The following is a 16,060-nucleotide window of genomic DNA, read 5'->3' on the forward strand; positions in this document are numbered from 1 at the left end:
CCTCCCACAGGGTAGCCAATCAATAATTGTATAGTGAATGAATGATGCATACAAGTAACGCAAGAGTGAACATCTTTGTACATACATCTAGCTTTTTGGTGAATCTGGATGACTCCCAGGAATATGGGAAAAGGGTATAAATGGTTTTATGTTTTTCAGGGCATAGTGCCCAATTGCTTTTCTGAAGGGTTGTTGAATTGCTTCCAGCAATAAGGGAGAGTACCTATTTCATCAACTCTTTGCCCATACTGGCTTTTTATAATTTTGAACAATTTTTCTTAATTTTATAGGAAAAATATTGCTGGAGTCTAGTTTTAATCTGCATTGCCTTGATTATTGGCAGTTGATCCCACCCTCTCTTAAGGGCCCTTTCCTATGAGGTGGCATGGTGGAAGGAGCACCGTACTAGGAGTCAGGGGGTCTAGTACATACGATCATGGCCGAGCGACTTAGTCTTCCTGGGGAAAGCTCCCTTTTCGGAAAAATGGGGTGATACTTCCCACTCTGTCCCTGACCCTGGTGGTCTGAGTGGTTGGTGGGAAGGCCGAGGAGGAAAGCTTAGTGTATTGTGAATGCAGAAGATCCTCCCCAGAGCTCCAGGAAGGTCTGAGCAGCAGGGCTCAGCCCGAACAGCCTGGTGCAGGGCTCTGGATCCAGCTAAGGAATCGTCTGCCTGGGGCCTGGTGACAGGTCCCTGACTCCCTTGTGGTGATGCAGTGAGGTAGAATCCTCGTGTGCTCATAGCTGGATCCTCCCTGGGGCAGCCATGGTCCTCAGAGCTGCAATCCAAAGTGCTTGCCTCAGCTAGGGCACGCTGCGCGCTGCATATGGCTTGTGGGTGTGGCCCTGGGGAGAGCCCTATGCTGTGATGCATGCACAAAACCCAGCCCCTCACCTTCCCCTCCACCGCTTTTTGGGAATCTGCCTCTCCCTCCTCTTAGCTTTCCTGGAAGAGGGATTTGTCTGTGAGTGTGTCTGGCTGTCCTTCATCTGACCACCTTGCTCTAGCAACACCCCTACTCCCCTTTTTCCTTTTTTTTTTTTTTTGAGGGGTGGGGTCCCATGCAGGGAGAGGCCAGGCCCCTGCACACAGTAGCCCAGTGTCTGAGGCCCCAGGCCTCCAGGCCTGCTCTTTACAATGCCTTTGTTGTGTGTTTTTTCCTCCCATGGGCGGGTGGGGCACGTGTGTAGGTCTGGGTGATTTTTGTTTGAAAGCCACCCCCTCTCCGTTCCCCCCCCAGCGCTGAGCTCATTGCCTGGGCTGATGGGGCTGCTGGAAGGAGTCAGCCTGCTCGGGGGCCAGCGTGGGGGGTGCTGCCAACACCAATACAGTGTGCACAGCCGCTACAATGTGCAATTGTGATCTTTGTGTAAACGCGGTCGGTCTGGGGCCCGCATGCTTATAAAAATAAAGCGTAGGGAAGCACGGGGCGGGGCGGGAACAAAAGGGGCTTTTTCGCTGGCTCTCTAATATGGTTTTATTTATCGGAACGCGCCCTCCTTTCCTTACTGGAACCTGGAGAGGTTCTCTGCCGAGCTTGGAGCTGATGGTATCACAGCCAGACGGTTTCATTAAATGCACAGATGCCGCTGGGCCCTGCCAGGGGCAGGACGGAAAGGGCTCAGGGCCAGCCCTACCAGGTCCGGTGCATGGAAAGGGGAGCCCCATGCCAGGGAGGCTCCCACCAGGTGGGGGTGGGCAGTTCTCTCTGGCTCCTTCCCCTGCCAAGGGCCTCCCATTGCCCTCTTCTGTTCCACAGAATCAGGCTCAAAACCATTTTCCTGCAGGAAGTCCTCCATGATTTGTGCCTGATGGCTGTCAGGCTGATCCCAGGCTGGTGGCTGCCTTCTATTAACCAGACCCAGCATTGCTCAGCCAGTGGGTGGCCATGGCTGAGTCCGCCCCTTAACTTAGATACTTCCTGCTCTTAAAACCAGCTCTTTGGGCAACAGGCACAACCTTGGACCCTGCTCTCTCCATCCCTTGATGGGTTTCCTGCCATTGCCCACCCCAACCTTGCCACCTCTTTCCTGGTCACTCCTTGCCAGCCCCTCTCTCTGCCACCTGTGCAGTGGCCATGGTGTCCCATTTGGTCTTCTTGTGGCCAGGGAGCCTGTCTTGCTCTTCTCCCCTTTGTGCGGAAGCCCTGTCTCCCCATCCCAGCCCCTGGGTTGTGTTTGAACCTGCATCCGTCTGAGGCCAGCGACATAGAAGCCATGACCTCTGAGGCCACTGAGGCCCTCTTGAGGTCACATGGGGAGTGAATGGCAGTGCTAGGGCTGGACTGTGGGGCTCAGAGGGCACAGGTCATTGCAGGATGGAGTAGGGTGCCAAGGGTATTGAGTGCATGGTTAGGCACTGGGTTCAGCCCTCAAGGTGACATCCCATTAGGAGAAGCTGAAGGGAATCCCCTCCTCCAAGCCCTGTGTTCCTCTCCCAGGTTATATGCACTCAGTCCCTCTCCAGCATTGGTTTCCAAAATGTGGTCCCAGAAGGCAGCATGAGCATCACTTTTAGGAACTTGTTAGAAATGCACATTCTCCGGCCCACCCCAGCCCTGCTGAATCTGAGTCTCTGGGGGCAGTGCCCAGCAGCCTGAATGAGCTGTCCAGATGATTCTGCAGCATGCTCACATTTGAGAACCACTGCCCTAGAGTCTGCTTTAGTGACACCAAGTTGCCTTTGGGACAAGGTAGAGGGGATGACTTGTGGCTGGGTCCCAGGCTGGCATGGCCAAGGCTGGCAGGCTGGAAAGGAGTTTGGGGGCAGCAGGGAGCTGCGGGGGCCTTTGGGTTTCTCTCACACCCCTACTGCTAAATAGCTGCTGAGTCTGTGCACTTCCCTTTAGCACCCCACACCCATCTAAGCCACCATTGTTCCTCCCTGGACCACTGCAGTGGCCTCAGAACTGGTCTCCCTAGACCTCATGCTCCCTCCAGTCTGTTCTCCATGTGGCAGCCAGAGTGAGCTTGCTGAAATGCAGACCTAGACACGTCAGTCTGGTGGCATCCCAGAGCTCACAGACACCAGCAGCTCTGCTCTGCTCCCATTTCCTCAAGGAAGCCAGATCCCTCCCTAACACATTTCACTGCATTTTATGTCTATTCTTCAAGGCTCTGACCCAAATTGTAATTTTACATTAGCTTGTGTGGATATTTTATATTTAGTTCAAATTGTATTCTCAGCCCCTAGCACCTAGCCCCTAGCCTGGCATAAAGAAGGCACTCAATAAATGCTTGTTGGATGAATGAATGAATAAATGAAGACCATACAGGCACTCACTTCCCCCAGCTGGACCTTGCTTCCAGCAGCCACAGCTCAGGAAGCGGCACAAAAGGGGATGCTCTCTGGATCTTGTGCCCATTTGCCAGGACCCAGGTTCCATGTCCCCACTGTGGCCCCCAGCTGGCCTCATGGTGGGGCTAGGAGAGCCCCATAGGGAAGATGCATCCCAGCATGAATGTTTTTGCTCCAGAGTGGCAGCCACAGCCCTGCTCCAGCTTTGTGGCCCCACATGGCTCTGGAGCAGACATCTCTCATGGTACCTGCTGTGTCCTGTCTCCCTTCCCCATCTCCGGCCCATGCAGATCCCTATGCCATCGTCTCCTTCCTGCACCAGAGCCAGAAGACGGTGGTGGTGAAGAACACCCTTAACCCCACCTGGGACCAGACGCTCATCTTCTACGAGATCGAGATCTTCGGCGAGCCGGCCACGGTTGCTGAGCAGCCGCCCAGCATCGTGGTGGAGCTGTATGACCATGACACTTACGTGAGTCTGCCCAGCTCCTGCCTCGTCCCCTCACAGGGAGGGACCATGTGCAAAGGTGGGGTCTCTAGGGACTCGTGGCTGCCCAGCCAGATGGGTGCTTCCCTAACCCTGCGGGCCCTAGAACAATTAAAACTATTTTAGAGTCATTAAAAATGGATTGCTAGCACAGATGCCATTCCCACAGCAGACATTGCTCGTCAGTGAAAGGGAACATATCCGGAAAAGGCGCTTGGTTGTGGGTCAGGGGCTTGGGTTTTCTCTGCCTCTGCCTTGCCTGTGTGATCCCAGGCCTGTCCCTTCTTCTCATCGAGGAGCTGCGTGGAATCCTTAAATGTATATCAAACACTTGCGTTTCTGGCTGAGTGGCCCTTCACTTGGGGTTCCCTGTTTAGGTGGGAGCCGAGACACCCACACAGTGGAGAATCCTCCATGTGAGAGCACGGGTCCCCGAGTGCCTCCCAGCTCTGTGCCACAGGCAGGGCCTCTTATCACAACTGTCCCACAGGACCTCCTGTGGTGACAGGCGAGCTCTAGGGCTGTGCTGTCCCAAAAGGGAGCCTCTAGCTGCACGAGGCTGCACAGCACTGGAAATGGGACGGGTGCAGCTGAGAAATGAAATTGTAAATTTTATTTCATTTTAACGAAGTAAAATTAAAATTTAAATAGCTGCAGGTGGCTGGTGCTCCTGTATTGGACAGAGCAGCTCTAGGAGACTCCCAGGAGGGAGAGAGTGCTATGGGCTGGAATGAAAGGAAAAGGGAAGCCTTTGGGAAAGACCCAGGCCCTGGAGGAAATGTGGGGTTGGGGTGTCGGCGCGAGCCAGAGGCCTGGAAGGAGGAGAAGGGAGTATAAGGCCAGGGGAGCAGGAGAGTGATGACGTCAGGGCAGCATTTTCCGAAGAGGAGGCTGGATGCTGCTGGAAGAGATCCACTGGGCGCACAGCAAAGAGGCCCAGCCTGTGCTAGAGGTGGCGGTGGGATGAAAGGGGAGGGGCTGGGTTTGGAAGACATTGTCAGTAAGAGTTGCCCTGACCAGACGTCAGGTTCCCTGGGTGGGTGTGGTGAACAGGGGTGGGGGAAGGTTCTGCTGTCTGTATGCCTCACCAGATGGCAGGGGCAGCTGGCCATGGGTAAGGTGGGCCTGGGCTGGGGGTCCAACGTTGGGGTGCTTGGAAGGAAAAGCTGGTACCATGGGGAGGAATGAGCAACCAGAAGAAGAGTCCATGTGGGACTGTTTGGAGAAGGGCACAGGCCCTGGCACCTTTGGAGCAGGAGGGAGGCAGGCGGCAAGGCTGGCACTTCTCAGGGGGACTCGGCAGGACTGAGTGCAAGTGCAGAACAGGGCGGGAGGGCAGCGGTACGAGCTGCAGGCTGCCGGAGCCCTGAGGGGGCTTGCCCCTGCATCCAGTATGACGGATATGTCTTCTGGGCAGCAGGGAGTCAAGGAAGGTGCCTGAAGAAAAGGCACCTTCCTTAAAGAAAACATCATTTTATCCAGGCTCATTTAATTTGATGAACATGATCACAGTTTCCCCATTTGCAAAGTGGGGGGGAATTTAAGGGTGAAATGAGCAGGAGATACAGAAGTCCCTGGAACTGCAAACACTGTACTGCTGAGTGCATTAGAGAAATGCCAGGAGGCTGTCTCTCTGGTCTCCAATAGTCTCAGCGCTGATTAAATTATAGCAGGGCAAACACTAGTTGGACAGTGTTTAACTGTCCAGAGGGACTTCCCGACCATGATGGGAATTCAAACCTAGTGACAGTCACCACAGGCGGCTCACAGCTTGTTTTGTCCTTGAGTCCTCTTAAGGAGAGCAGAATTCACCATTCTGTGGGAGGGGGTGCCCTGACTACCAAGGCCCTTTCTAGTTCAGAAGGCACATGTAGACCTGATCTCTCTGAGGCTCCCCAGAGCCCTGGGTAAGGGATGCTGATTCTTGTCTCTCTACGCTTGGTCTAGGGTGCAGACGAGTTTATGGGTCGCTGCATCTGTCAACCGAGTCTGGAACGGATGCCCCGGCTGGCCTGGTTCCCACTGACGAGGGGCAGCCAGCCATCCGGGGAGCTGCTGGCCTCTTTTGAGCTCATCCAGAGAGAGAAGGTGAGGCTGGTCTGTATCCAGATCCAGGAGGCCCAGGCAGGAGGTGCATGGCAGGGGTGGGGTGGGGGCCAACCCTCTGTGGGAGCCTGGAACGCCTCTTCTGAAGCCAGGCCTCCTGCTGAGACCCATTTTCTAAACCCTAAGTCAGGACACCATCTAACATCGGAATAGAAAGTTGGGGATCAGGAATGTCTGAGGCCTCTGGTCACTGGATTTAATCTTCCTTGGGTCATATCCTGATGTGGTTTCTGGGAGGAGGACCTCTGTGGTCTGATTAAGGGAGCCTTAATTGCCACAGTGTGAGGGACTCCAGGGACAGGCAAGGGCAGGATCCCCGTTGCAGTGCTGGCTTCACCATGACCTAGCCTCATGGCCCTGGGCCAGCCACTCCCCTGCTGTAAAATGAGAGGTTTGGGTTGGAGCTATACCTTCAAACTTCCTCTTTGTATGATGTGAACCGCAATATGTAGACTGAATAGGAGTAGGGCTGCTCTGGGTGAAGTGTCTGGAGGGACGGGCACAGTGCCAACCTAGCATCCCTTCTACCCCCAAGGAATAGAGGCTGCAAACCATGGTCTGTCTGATCAGTGACATGGTCCATGAGTGTCATGAGGGTGATGGGGGCCTTAGGTGACAAGCACATGACCAGAGCTCTCTTTTCTTCACTCCAGCCGGCCATCCACCATATTCCTGGTTTTGAGGTAAGTCTTGCTCTGACCTTTCCTTCTTCAAACTGACTGCCAGTCTTCCTGTGTTTGGCATCTCTCTGGGTTAGGAAGGGCAGTCAGGCATTACCACGATCCTGCCTCAAGCCCCCGGGGAAGCTCTTTCAAGCAGAGGAGGGCCTGGGCTGGAGGGAGCTCAAAGTCTCTCTGCCCAGCTCAGGCCTTTGCTGCCCTTCTCTGAGAAGTCCAAGAACCACAGAATCCCAGATGGAAGGATCCTCATAATTGTCCAGCCCAGTGGCTTTCAGCTGTCTGAGCATTAGAATCTCCCGGACAGCACTGCCCAGGGAATCTTAATGCACATCCAGGACTAAGAATCACTGACTTAGCCCCAGGGTTCCGAAAGTGTGGCCCATTCTTGAGTCCTACTTCAAACCCACTGAAGCAATTCTGAGGGAGCAGCCCAGCAACCTCTGTATCAACTTGCCCTCCAGGGCCTTCTCACACACGCACGAGTTTCAGAAGCCCTAATTCAGACTACATTTCCCATTGAATTGTTCTTACCAAGACCTCATTTTCATTTCTTTTCCTGTGATGGGGGCTTCATTCCCTTACTGCTGCTCTCCTTCCTTCTTCTGGGGGTCTTGGTAGAAAATGTTGAGCTTTGACTGGTACCCAGGTGCACTGGATGCATTACCTGATTCCATGCCAAGTTCAGCTGCATCTATGAGAAGTAGTCATCTGGGCTGTGTTTGGACACCTCCATGGTCCTTCACAAGGCAGCCCACACAATTTTTAGAGAGCTCTTGGGAGGCCCTCCCTTCATGCAGGCCCTCCTTCACCAGCCCTGCCCCTCCAGCTCTCCCTCCCTGTCCTAAGCTCCTGCTCTTGGTGCTGCTGCTCTGGGGGGTTCTAGGTTGGTTCTCCTCGGCTTGCCAAGGCCACAGGCCCCCAGGCCCTTCCCACCACCTGCTGTTCTTCTCTTTCCTCTTGTTGCTTCCAGAGATTCCTGGCGTCCAGGCTTATGCTTTAGCCTTTCCAGGCATCCCTCTGCATTGACATCCATCACACCTTCTTTCTCAGGGACCGTGTTGGGGGCATGGCTGGGAAGTGCATCATCCTTACCCTTGGTGGGAGGTGGTTTCTGTTGGCTCCTCTTAGTGCTGGCATCTGGCATGCTGACCTCTGGCCCTGCCTAGTGCTCCTTGATACTAATAGAGAACTTTTTCCCCTCCCACCCCCCCTCACCATCTCCTGGATGTGCCACATCCCATGGCTGTGGGCCAGGTGCAGGAGACATCGAGGATCCTGGATGAGGTGAGCTGGGCGTGGTGGCTGGGGTGGGTGGGCCGAGGTGGAGGGAAGGTGAAGCCAGCCTCCAAGCACACACTTGGAGGCTTCCAGGTTCCTGGTGCCCAGCAGGCACCTGTCACATGGAGACCTGTCTGTATTTTATTCCCTATGCTCTGTGTGGATTCAGGGCCTCCCAGAGTGTGTCCTGGGGGTGATCCTGGTCTAAGAAGGCTTGCTGTCCTGCTGGGAGGCCAGATTTCACCCAGACAACATGAACAGCAATACAGAGTCTGAAATGATTAAGTACCAGGTGGCACATTTTGAAGAATAAATTGTTTGGAAGGGGCTAGAGTAGTCAAGGAGGCCTTTCTGGTGGAGGTGGCATTAGTCAAATGTCTTTATGCCCATCAGCACTTAGGAAGAAAGTGAGAAACATGGCTTTGGCTCAAAAGGCCAAGGACCAGTTTGGGTCCTGGCTGGTTTGGGGGATGGGGCAAGCTGGGGACCTCCTAGGGACTGGAAGAAGTTTAGAGTTTGCCTTTAGATAAAGCAAGGCTGCATCCTTTGCCATGGGAGGAGAGACGCACGTTCCCTATGGCCTCCTGTGCATCTGTGGGTGGATTGTCGTGAGCCAGGCCAGAGAGTGGGTGGCAGAGACCTGGGTGGAGAGACAGGAAGGAGAGCCCTGGTCAGATGAGGCGTTGGGAAAAGGGCAGCCACTTCCTGCCATTAGGGAATCCCCAGACTGACAGCGGACACTATTTGACATTTTCAGTGCAATTTGGACTTGAAGTGCAGAGTCAGGATGTGGGATCCACAGGCCCCGCACTGCTTACCTCACTTCCTTTTGCTCCCAGACCGAGGTGGGGTCCGCCAAGTAAGCTCGCCGTAATTGCGCCTGACAGGCGGCCTCCTGCTTCTGGCTGCAGTTGCGAAAGACTGCCGATTTGGAAAGGGAGGTGGAGTCCTGTCCAGGGAAGCAGCCCGGAGCCCTCTCTATTGATTGAGTGCACTTTGTGGCCAAAACCCACAGCCTGCTCTGAAGAAGACCCAACCCAGGGATGAGTTATTAAAAAAAAGTTAAAATCCTTAATAACTGGATTCGTAAAGTATAACAGTGAAGGCTCAGATTCCGAGGGCAGGGATCTGGCTGCAGTCTAGTCAGAAAGCAAATCAAAACTGCAGCTCGTGGGCCAGAGCCGGAAGAGTGCCGAGTGCCCCCTGCAGCGCCAAGCAGGCTGCAGGCCGAGGGCGGGTGTGGGTCAGCAGGGCCAGGGGAGAGCAAGTCCTAGGAGTGTGCTAGGCACAGGGTTGGGCCAGGCCAGCAGGATCAAAGGGTCCGAGGAGGACCTATCCCAGTGGGATGAATGATCTGTTGGTCCAGGGACCTGCCCCAGAAGATGACCTTGTGATCTCCCTCAGTCCCAGGGGACGGCCGTGGGACCCGCCCCCCCGCCCGCCCCAGCTCAGCCCATGTCCTTCTCACTTGAAGGCTAAGCCTGATGCCAAGATGCTGAGTCCTCTTCGCTTTAAGAAGCCCTGGGACTGGGTGGTCCTTCTGTTGCTGCCAGTCCTGCAGCAGGGTTTTTCTGTCTTCTTTGCTGTGACCAAGCTCCTGCCTTGTATCTCCCATCTGGCTGCTCCCAGGCTCCTGGCCCGATCCCCGTGAAGAGTGCTCAAGCCTTCCTGGAGGGCTGGGAGCCTCCTCCTGAGCCCCTGGCCACGGGAGCCCATAAGAGTCAGGGGTGGCGAGGGAAGGATGGGTGTGTTGGGGAGCTGTCTGGCTGCAGGGGTTGTGGGTTTGAGAGACTAGCTAGGAGGCTCTTGAGCCAGTTGAGATAGGGGCCTGGACTGGAGACAGGCCAGTAGGAACGGAAGGGGCAAGTGACTCTGAAGGATGGTTTAAGTATATCCTCTCTCGTGGGAAGTGCCTTTCAGCTAGCGCAGCCAGGTGCGGAGATTCCCAAGCCACAGTGCCTGTGAATGAGGTGAAGTACTTTCTGCCCCTGTCGAAGGCTCCCAGAGTAGGACAGTGAGGATAACTTCCCAGAAGAGGTGCCACTGAGCTAGCTTTTGAAGTTGGGATTGGTAGAAAATGTGGGGAGGTGGCCCAGGCAGCAGTGTCTTGGGCTGGGGGCATGTCACCTCCTGGATGTGGCCTGTTGGACAACAAGCTTCCCCTCTCCCAGGCTTTATGCCCATCTAGTACACCTCTCTCTGCGGCTCTTGGTCAGGAAGTGAGGCTGTTGCACGGTGTGTCTGAGGCTTTGATGATGTCCGGGAGATCTGGGTCTTCACAGAGAGAGCAGATGGAGGGAAGGGTTTCCTTTTCGCTCTCCAGTCTGCATTTTCTTTGTCTTTCCCTCTCTTCCTGAGTCTCTTCCCACTCTCCTTTCGTGTTTCACTCTTCCTGTTTGCTCCTTGGCCCCAGCTTCCTCCTTCTCCCCGCCTCTTCTGAGCCCTCTGTCTCGTTTCTTTTCCTTTTTGTCTGGAGAACAAAGGCAGTCCTTGCTGCCAAGGGGAATGAGTTCAAAGAAACTGCAATTTTAGATTTCCTGAGAACTGGAGAATGTGTGCATGCACGTGTGAGCGTGTGCGAGTATGTACACTCTCGAGGGCACACACATGCACGCACACACAGCAGCAGAGGTGATGGTGGGTCCCTGAATGCCCAGGGCCCCCTAGGATACAGAACATGTATAGAAGAAGACCCAAGGGGCTTGCGGTCCTGACCATTTCGGGGAGGTGGGGAGGGGAGGGGGCGCGGTTTAGAGTATTACCCTTGCTTCTGCTGCTTTTCTCCTGCTGGGGCAGGGGATGCCCTGGTGGGGGGGATTGTATGCTTTGTGGCTGATTTTACTGCCAGCTCAGGGGTGGGGGCCACTGGATACCACTCCATCCACCCATCCAGGCTGCAGGGTATATGGCTTTTACTTTGAGATGTACCTGGGGTACTCTTCTGTACCCCTAAATCCACTGGAAGGAAAAATTTGGTGTTTTGCAATCAGGAAAATAAAGCTAGTGGTCCCCCATCCCCCATTCCTCCCCCAAGGCCTTAATTTAAAACACTGTTTTTCCTGGGAAGTGTAATTAGAGCAACATGTTGTTCCTAACGAGCTGGGTGGGGCAGGCAGACAATGGAGCCCTCCCAGCCTGCCTGGCTGCCCCCTGCCTGGAGCTCCCCAAGGAACCAGGATGTGACTGCAGAGTCTTCTGTCCCCTGCTGGGTGAGGTGAGGGTCCATAGGCTACTGGTGACTGGGCTGACCCAGGAGGCTTGCCAACACTTCTCTTGCCCTGGGAGCGACTCCTGTCTAACGTGGTGGCCCCTAGACTGGGCTGGGGGAGCCCCTTTCATGGCTCAGGGCCTTGGTTCTTTGTGCTAAACTGGCCAGCGGGACAGGTAGACTGAAGTGGGCTTGAGGATGGCTTCAGCTCCGGTAGGGGAGAGAGCTTCACTTGTTCCTGGGGTCCTCTTGGTCTGGGCTGGCTTGATCAACATCCTGCACACCTGTAGAACCCATCTCTGCAGCTGTCCCTGGTCTGCCCTGCATTTGAGGGAGTAAGATGGGAGCTGGTCAAATATGGCTTCCTCCAATTAGGCTTATCAGAGTCCACCATCACCCATAGGACAGTGAATCAGGATGTTCTGGTGGCACTTCTAGTCTACACCCCATCTGCCCAGCAGTGCTGAGAGGCTTCCCAGTTGCAGTGAGGGTCACAGCACCCTCACTGAGAATTACTGTCCTGGAGGGGGTGGTGCTGTACCCCTCAAGTGGGCTGGACCAGAAAAAAAAGTTGAAAACCAGGCTCAAGAGCTGGCAGAGGCCTCAGGACTCCTGCCTGTGAGATGATCAGAGATCCCTTAGGACCATGGGAATGGGGTATGTGGAGAAAGGGTCATGTAGACGGGGTTAAGAGAGTCAGAGTCAGGTTATGAGACATTTCTGGAGCGTCTTGGGGAGATTTTCTAGAGACCTTGAATTAGGCCCTAAAAATGGGTTAGATTCAGTTGGCAGTAAACAAAGCCCACTGAACTAGAGGGAGTAATGAACAGGCCCGGGGAGGACCCGGGGTCAGGCTGGAGCAGGCATGGGTGCTAGGAAGGAGGAGAGTGTGTGCTGGATTCATTCCTTTATCCTCCCATCCACCCACTCTTCTGTCTTCACCTTCCCTCTTCCCCTTCAGTTATCCATTCATAATCATTTATTTATTGGAAGGGGAAATTCATCTATGGTCCCTGTGTACAGAATTGCTGGTTTAACCAAGGACAGAATCAAATGAACACGTGGAGATAGCACGGGTGATGGATTGATGTGTCTTTCTATGGGAATAAGTGTAAGTTGCTATGGGAGCTACGGGTGTACTTAAGCCTGGGGCACCAGGGAAGATTTAAATGGACACCTGCCATCTGAATAGGAAGTACAGAAGGAGTGGGGATAGAAGTGCATTTCAGACAGAGGGACCACTGAGCTCCAAGCCTCAAAGCTAAAAGAGCATGGTGCCTCCTGCAACCTGCTAGCATTCAGAAGGGCAGGGGTTGCGTGTATCCCAGGAGGTGGTTCATCACTACTTGGGGTCATCAAGGGGAAATTTTTCTCGTGAGAGACATGCCCAGAAAGGCAGCAGGAGCTGGAAGATTAGGGGCCTTGTGGAGGCTACTTTGAAGAGTCTGCACTTCATCCTGAGCAGATGGGAAGACATTGGAGGACTTGAAAAGGAGAGTGACATTATTAGAAAGCCCACCTTGGCTGCAGATTGTAGCACGCGTGGGCTACTGGGAGAGGGTGTCAAACCAAGTGAAAGGGGGATGCTGGTGAATCCAGGCGAGAGAGGGTGGTGGCTTGCACTGAGCAAAGGAGATGGGTGGGCGGGTGTGAGAGATGTTCAGGAGACAAGATCACCAGTGTTTGGTGATCAGTCAGGCAGGGCGATGAGGGGCAGGAGGAGCCAAGGGTGGCATGGGAGCTCTTGGCTTGGTTGTCTAGATGGTGGGGTCAGACTTGAAGAGAGCAGGTTCTGAGGGGGAAGATGAAGAATCCAGTTTTGGACAAGTTCAGTGTGAGAGGCCAGTAGGACACATTAATGAACTAAACAGTAAGATATTGGGGCTTAGCAGAGATATTTGGGAACAGAAAGTCTAGGAGAGGGCTAAGGAGCAGATCAGGGCTTGGTGGAGAAAGATGGGAAGGCTGCAGAGGAGGCTCAGCAAACAGGGTGGGGGCCAGCGGTGTGGATCCAGAGAGACTGGGAAGGAGACGAGGTCAGCTGGCTAGATGCTGCTGAGGGGGTGAGAGAGAAGAGCCCATGAGTGTCCTCTGGAGACAAATTTCCAGGGAGGGGTGCTGAGGGCAGAAGCAGGGTGCACTGGGCAGTGGATGGTGTGGATGTGAGGGAGGAGAGGTAGTGGGTGGAGACAGGATTAGAGAGAGGAGAGGAGGGAGCCTGCAGAGGGGACACAGAGAGGAGGGCGCGGGTGGATTTGGGAGATGGGGATGTCTTTAAATTGGGAAGGAGAAGATCCAGGAGATAGTGTGAAAAATTGGGGAGGAGCATTTGGATGCATGGTCATAGGATAGGGGGAGCCACAGAGGCAGGCAACCCTGGGAGGTGGCAGGAAATGGCAGGGAAGAAGCATGTCCTGGGACCCCTGGGGACAGCACGGTGGACAGAGGTGGCCTTGGGATGCATGCGGTGGCCTCATGCTGAGGAAGCTGCCTGGACATACCTCTAACCACTGTCTCTGCCTGTCTCTTCCTTCTGCCTCCGCTGGGCCCGATGCTCCACAGCTGTGTGCTCCTGCCTTCTTCCTCCAGGGCCTTCTCCAAACGGTACTGGAGCTTGACCTTCTCCAGGTTCTTGTTCTCCTGTCCTCAGCAAGCAGGCTCCTGAAGATGGGGAGCCTGGTCCCCAGCATTTAGAAAGGAATGTCATCAACACGGAGCTCGAGGGAGCCCCGAGGGAGAGACAGACCAAGGAAACGAGGGATGAAGTGGATACTGCCCAGTGTTTGGGGGCCTAGAGAGGAAATATTCTGGGAGGAATGTGTTCATGAGTTTTCCTTAGTGATTTTTAAGAGAACAAGTGTATGAGAAAGATTGGTCTTTCTGCCACTCCACTCAGGGGATCCTGGGGCTGTTCCCTCCCTGATGGCTTTTTTTTGGCTCCTCTTTGTCTTGGGTTTTTGGCTCTGGGTCCATATTGGGTTGGGCACTAGCCATAAGGGGCCATGAACAGGCCATAAGTGCAACCCTGTCTTTAAAGAGGACACCCTGCTGTGCTGCCACCTGCAGCTGGTGGCCTTGGAGTGCCCATGGGGGACATCAAACAGGGGGTCCCCATAGCAGCCAGGTCCCCATAGCAGCCAGGTCACTGCGGAAGCTGTGCAGGCCCTGCCTCCATCCTCCAAGGGCACCTTTCATGTGGACTGTGACATGCATAGCAGTCCCTGGAGCTGTGCACTGCAGCAGCCCTGTCCATCACCCCTCCCTATCAGGCAGTCAGCAATGCAGGTGCTTCCTGCATCATGTCACCTGCATTGTGGGTCTGGAGGAAAATGATAAGTTTTTTTGCTTTATGCCCTGGTGACTCAGAGATAGTAATAAAGCCAGTGTTGCCCTGAAAGATGATTCTGATGGCTCAGCTCTCTTGAAGTCACCCTGGGAAGATCAACACCAACACCAATGGCAAAAACAATGGTACTAACAACAATTCTAGTAATAGTTACAGTCATGGCCATTTACTAAGCGCCTCCTGTGTGCCAGGCGCTCTTCAGATTTGTTCTCTATTTAATTCTCAGAGCAGCTTATCTCAGATCTTCATCTGAGAATACTGAGTCACTGAAGTTGAGTAATCTGCCCAAGGTCTAACGGTGAGGAGGTGGCAGAGCTGGAACTAGAGTTGAGGTCTGATTCTAGGACTAAGTTTCCAACTGCTGTAGGTCAGGGGAAACATGGTGTCATCAGGGCATCACTGCACAGGAGCATGGCTTGGGTTGGCTGAGAAGTGACTCATGGAGGTGGGGGAAGCTGATATCTTTCTCTGCTTTGACTGCTCCCACCATCTATGGCGGAGCGTCTGTATATGGATGCACCATCCTTGCAGAAGGAACCCAACACAAGTCACTTGGAGAATGAATCCAATGATTTCATTGTTTAATAAATGAGATTACATGAGGCAAGCTCTGTAGAGTGTCCATCACAGTCCTTTTAATTATAGTTAACATTTCCTAAGTGTCAGGCCCTCCACGTATGGATGTGCAGGTTGGGCACTGCACAAGGATACTGTGTCTAAGGGGCTGCATTTCTAGCACAGGCACCATATACTTGTATTTATTATAACAATTTCCCAATAGGTGGCAGTAAAGTGTCTTGTTCTAATAAACTCAGAAAATATGATATGATGATTTTCTGACATGGAAGTAAAGAGTCTTAAGCACATCTTTCTCCAATCGTCACAAAGGCACCACATGGGCTAATAGTCCTGTTGAAGGTTTACATGAAGCTCTAAATGTTATACAGGTATTAACTTCCTCAACCCTCACCCTAACCTTTAGAGGTTGACAACTTTTGCTAACCATTTTATAGATGAAAACACTCAGCTATAGGAGGTGAAATAATTTATTTAATGTCATACATAGTGGAGCTAGGACTCACACCTGTGTTCCTAACTGCTGTTATTGGTGGTTAACTATCTAAGGCAGTACCTGCCTCCCTTGCCCCACCTTGCTTCCTCATGTAGTTCTTTGTGATCGTTGAGGATTCCTGCCCAACTCTTTCTGGCAAACCCTTAGTAGGCCAGAATTGACACACACTTGCTCGTCTCTGTAGTGGAGAGAGACCCTCCCCAGCAGTGTGCTTTGGTGCTCTGGGGAGCCCCTTCTCCCATTGGTCAATTGTTCTCCTCTTTCTGGCTCACAGTACAAGTATTCTGTCCTCACAGGGGACAGGTATGAGAGGTGGGGTTTGGGACTGGAAGGTGTCTGGGGGTGGGGATGGGGGTGGGGAGGAAATACCAGGGCAGATGATAACCCGGAAAGGTCTGAGCCAGAAGGCAGGAGAACCAGGCTGGGAGGCAGGCACGTGGTCCTCTCTGGGACTGAGAGGGGCTGAAGTGGATCTGCCAGGATGGAACAGGCAGTGTGTGTACGCATGTGCTGTTTGTGTTTCGGGGGGGCAGACCCGAAGCAGCTCAGGGGGCATCAGAGCCTGCATTATGGGAGGAGGGGTGA

At 53.7% G+C, this 16,060-nt stretch overlaps 1 protein-coding gene across 7 annotated transcripts in view; it reads left to right on the forward strand.

The window, feature by feature from the left end:
- The window catches only part of DYSF (dysferlin), a 229,721-nt gene that overhangs the window by 138,780 nt on the left and 74,881 nt on the right, over positions 1-16,060 (forward strand). For 6 of the 7 annotated variants that reach the window (XM_030827272.1, XM_030827270.1, XM_030827274.1 and 3 more), the window contains 4 exons: positions 3,589-3,770; positions 5,733-5,873; positions 6,545-6,574; positions 7,826-7,855. In XM_030827272.1, coding sequence (XP_030683132.1) covers positions 3,589-3,770; positions 5,733-5,873; positions 6,545-6,574; positions 7,826-7,855 — 383 coding nt within the window. Of the gene's footprint in view, positions 1-3,588; positions 3,771-5,732; positions 5,874-6,544; positions 6,575-7,825; positions 7,856-13,619; positions 13,662-16,060 lie in introns of all 7 variants that reach the window. The other variant, XM_030827268.1, reaches the window with a different exon arrangement.

Source organism: Nomascus leucogenys, chromosome 14 (genome assembly GCF_006542625.1).
Source record: "Nomascus leucogenys isolate Asia chromosome 14, Asia_NLE_v1, whole genome shotgun sequence".
In the NCBI taxonomy this organism is placed as follows: Eukaryota; Metazoa; Chordata; class Mammalia; order Primates; family Hylobatidae; genus Nomascus; species Nomascus leucogenys.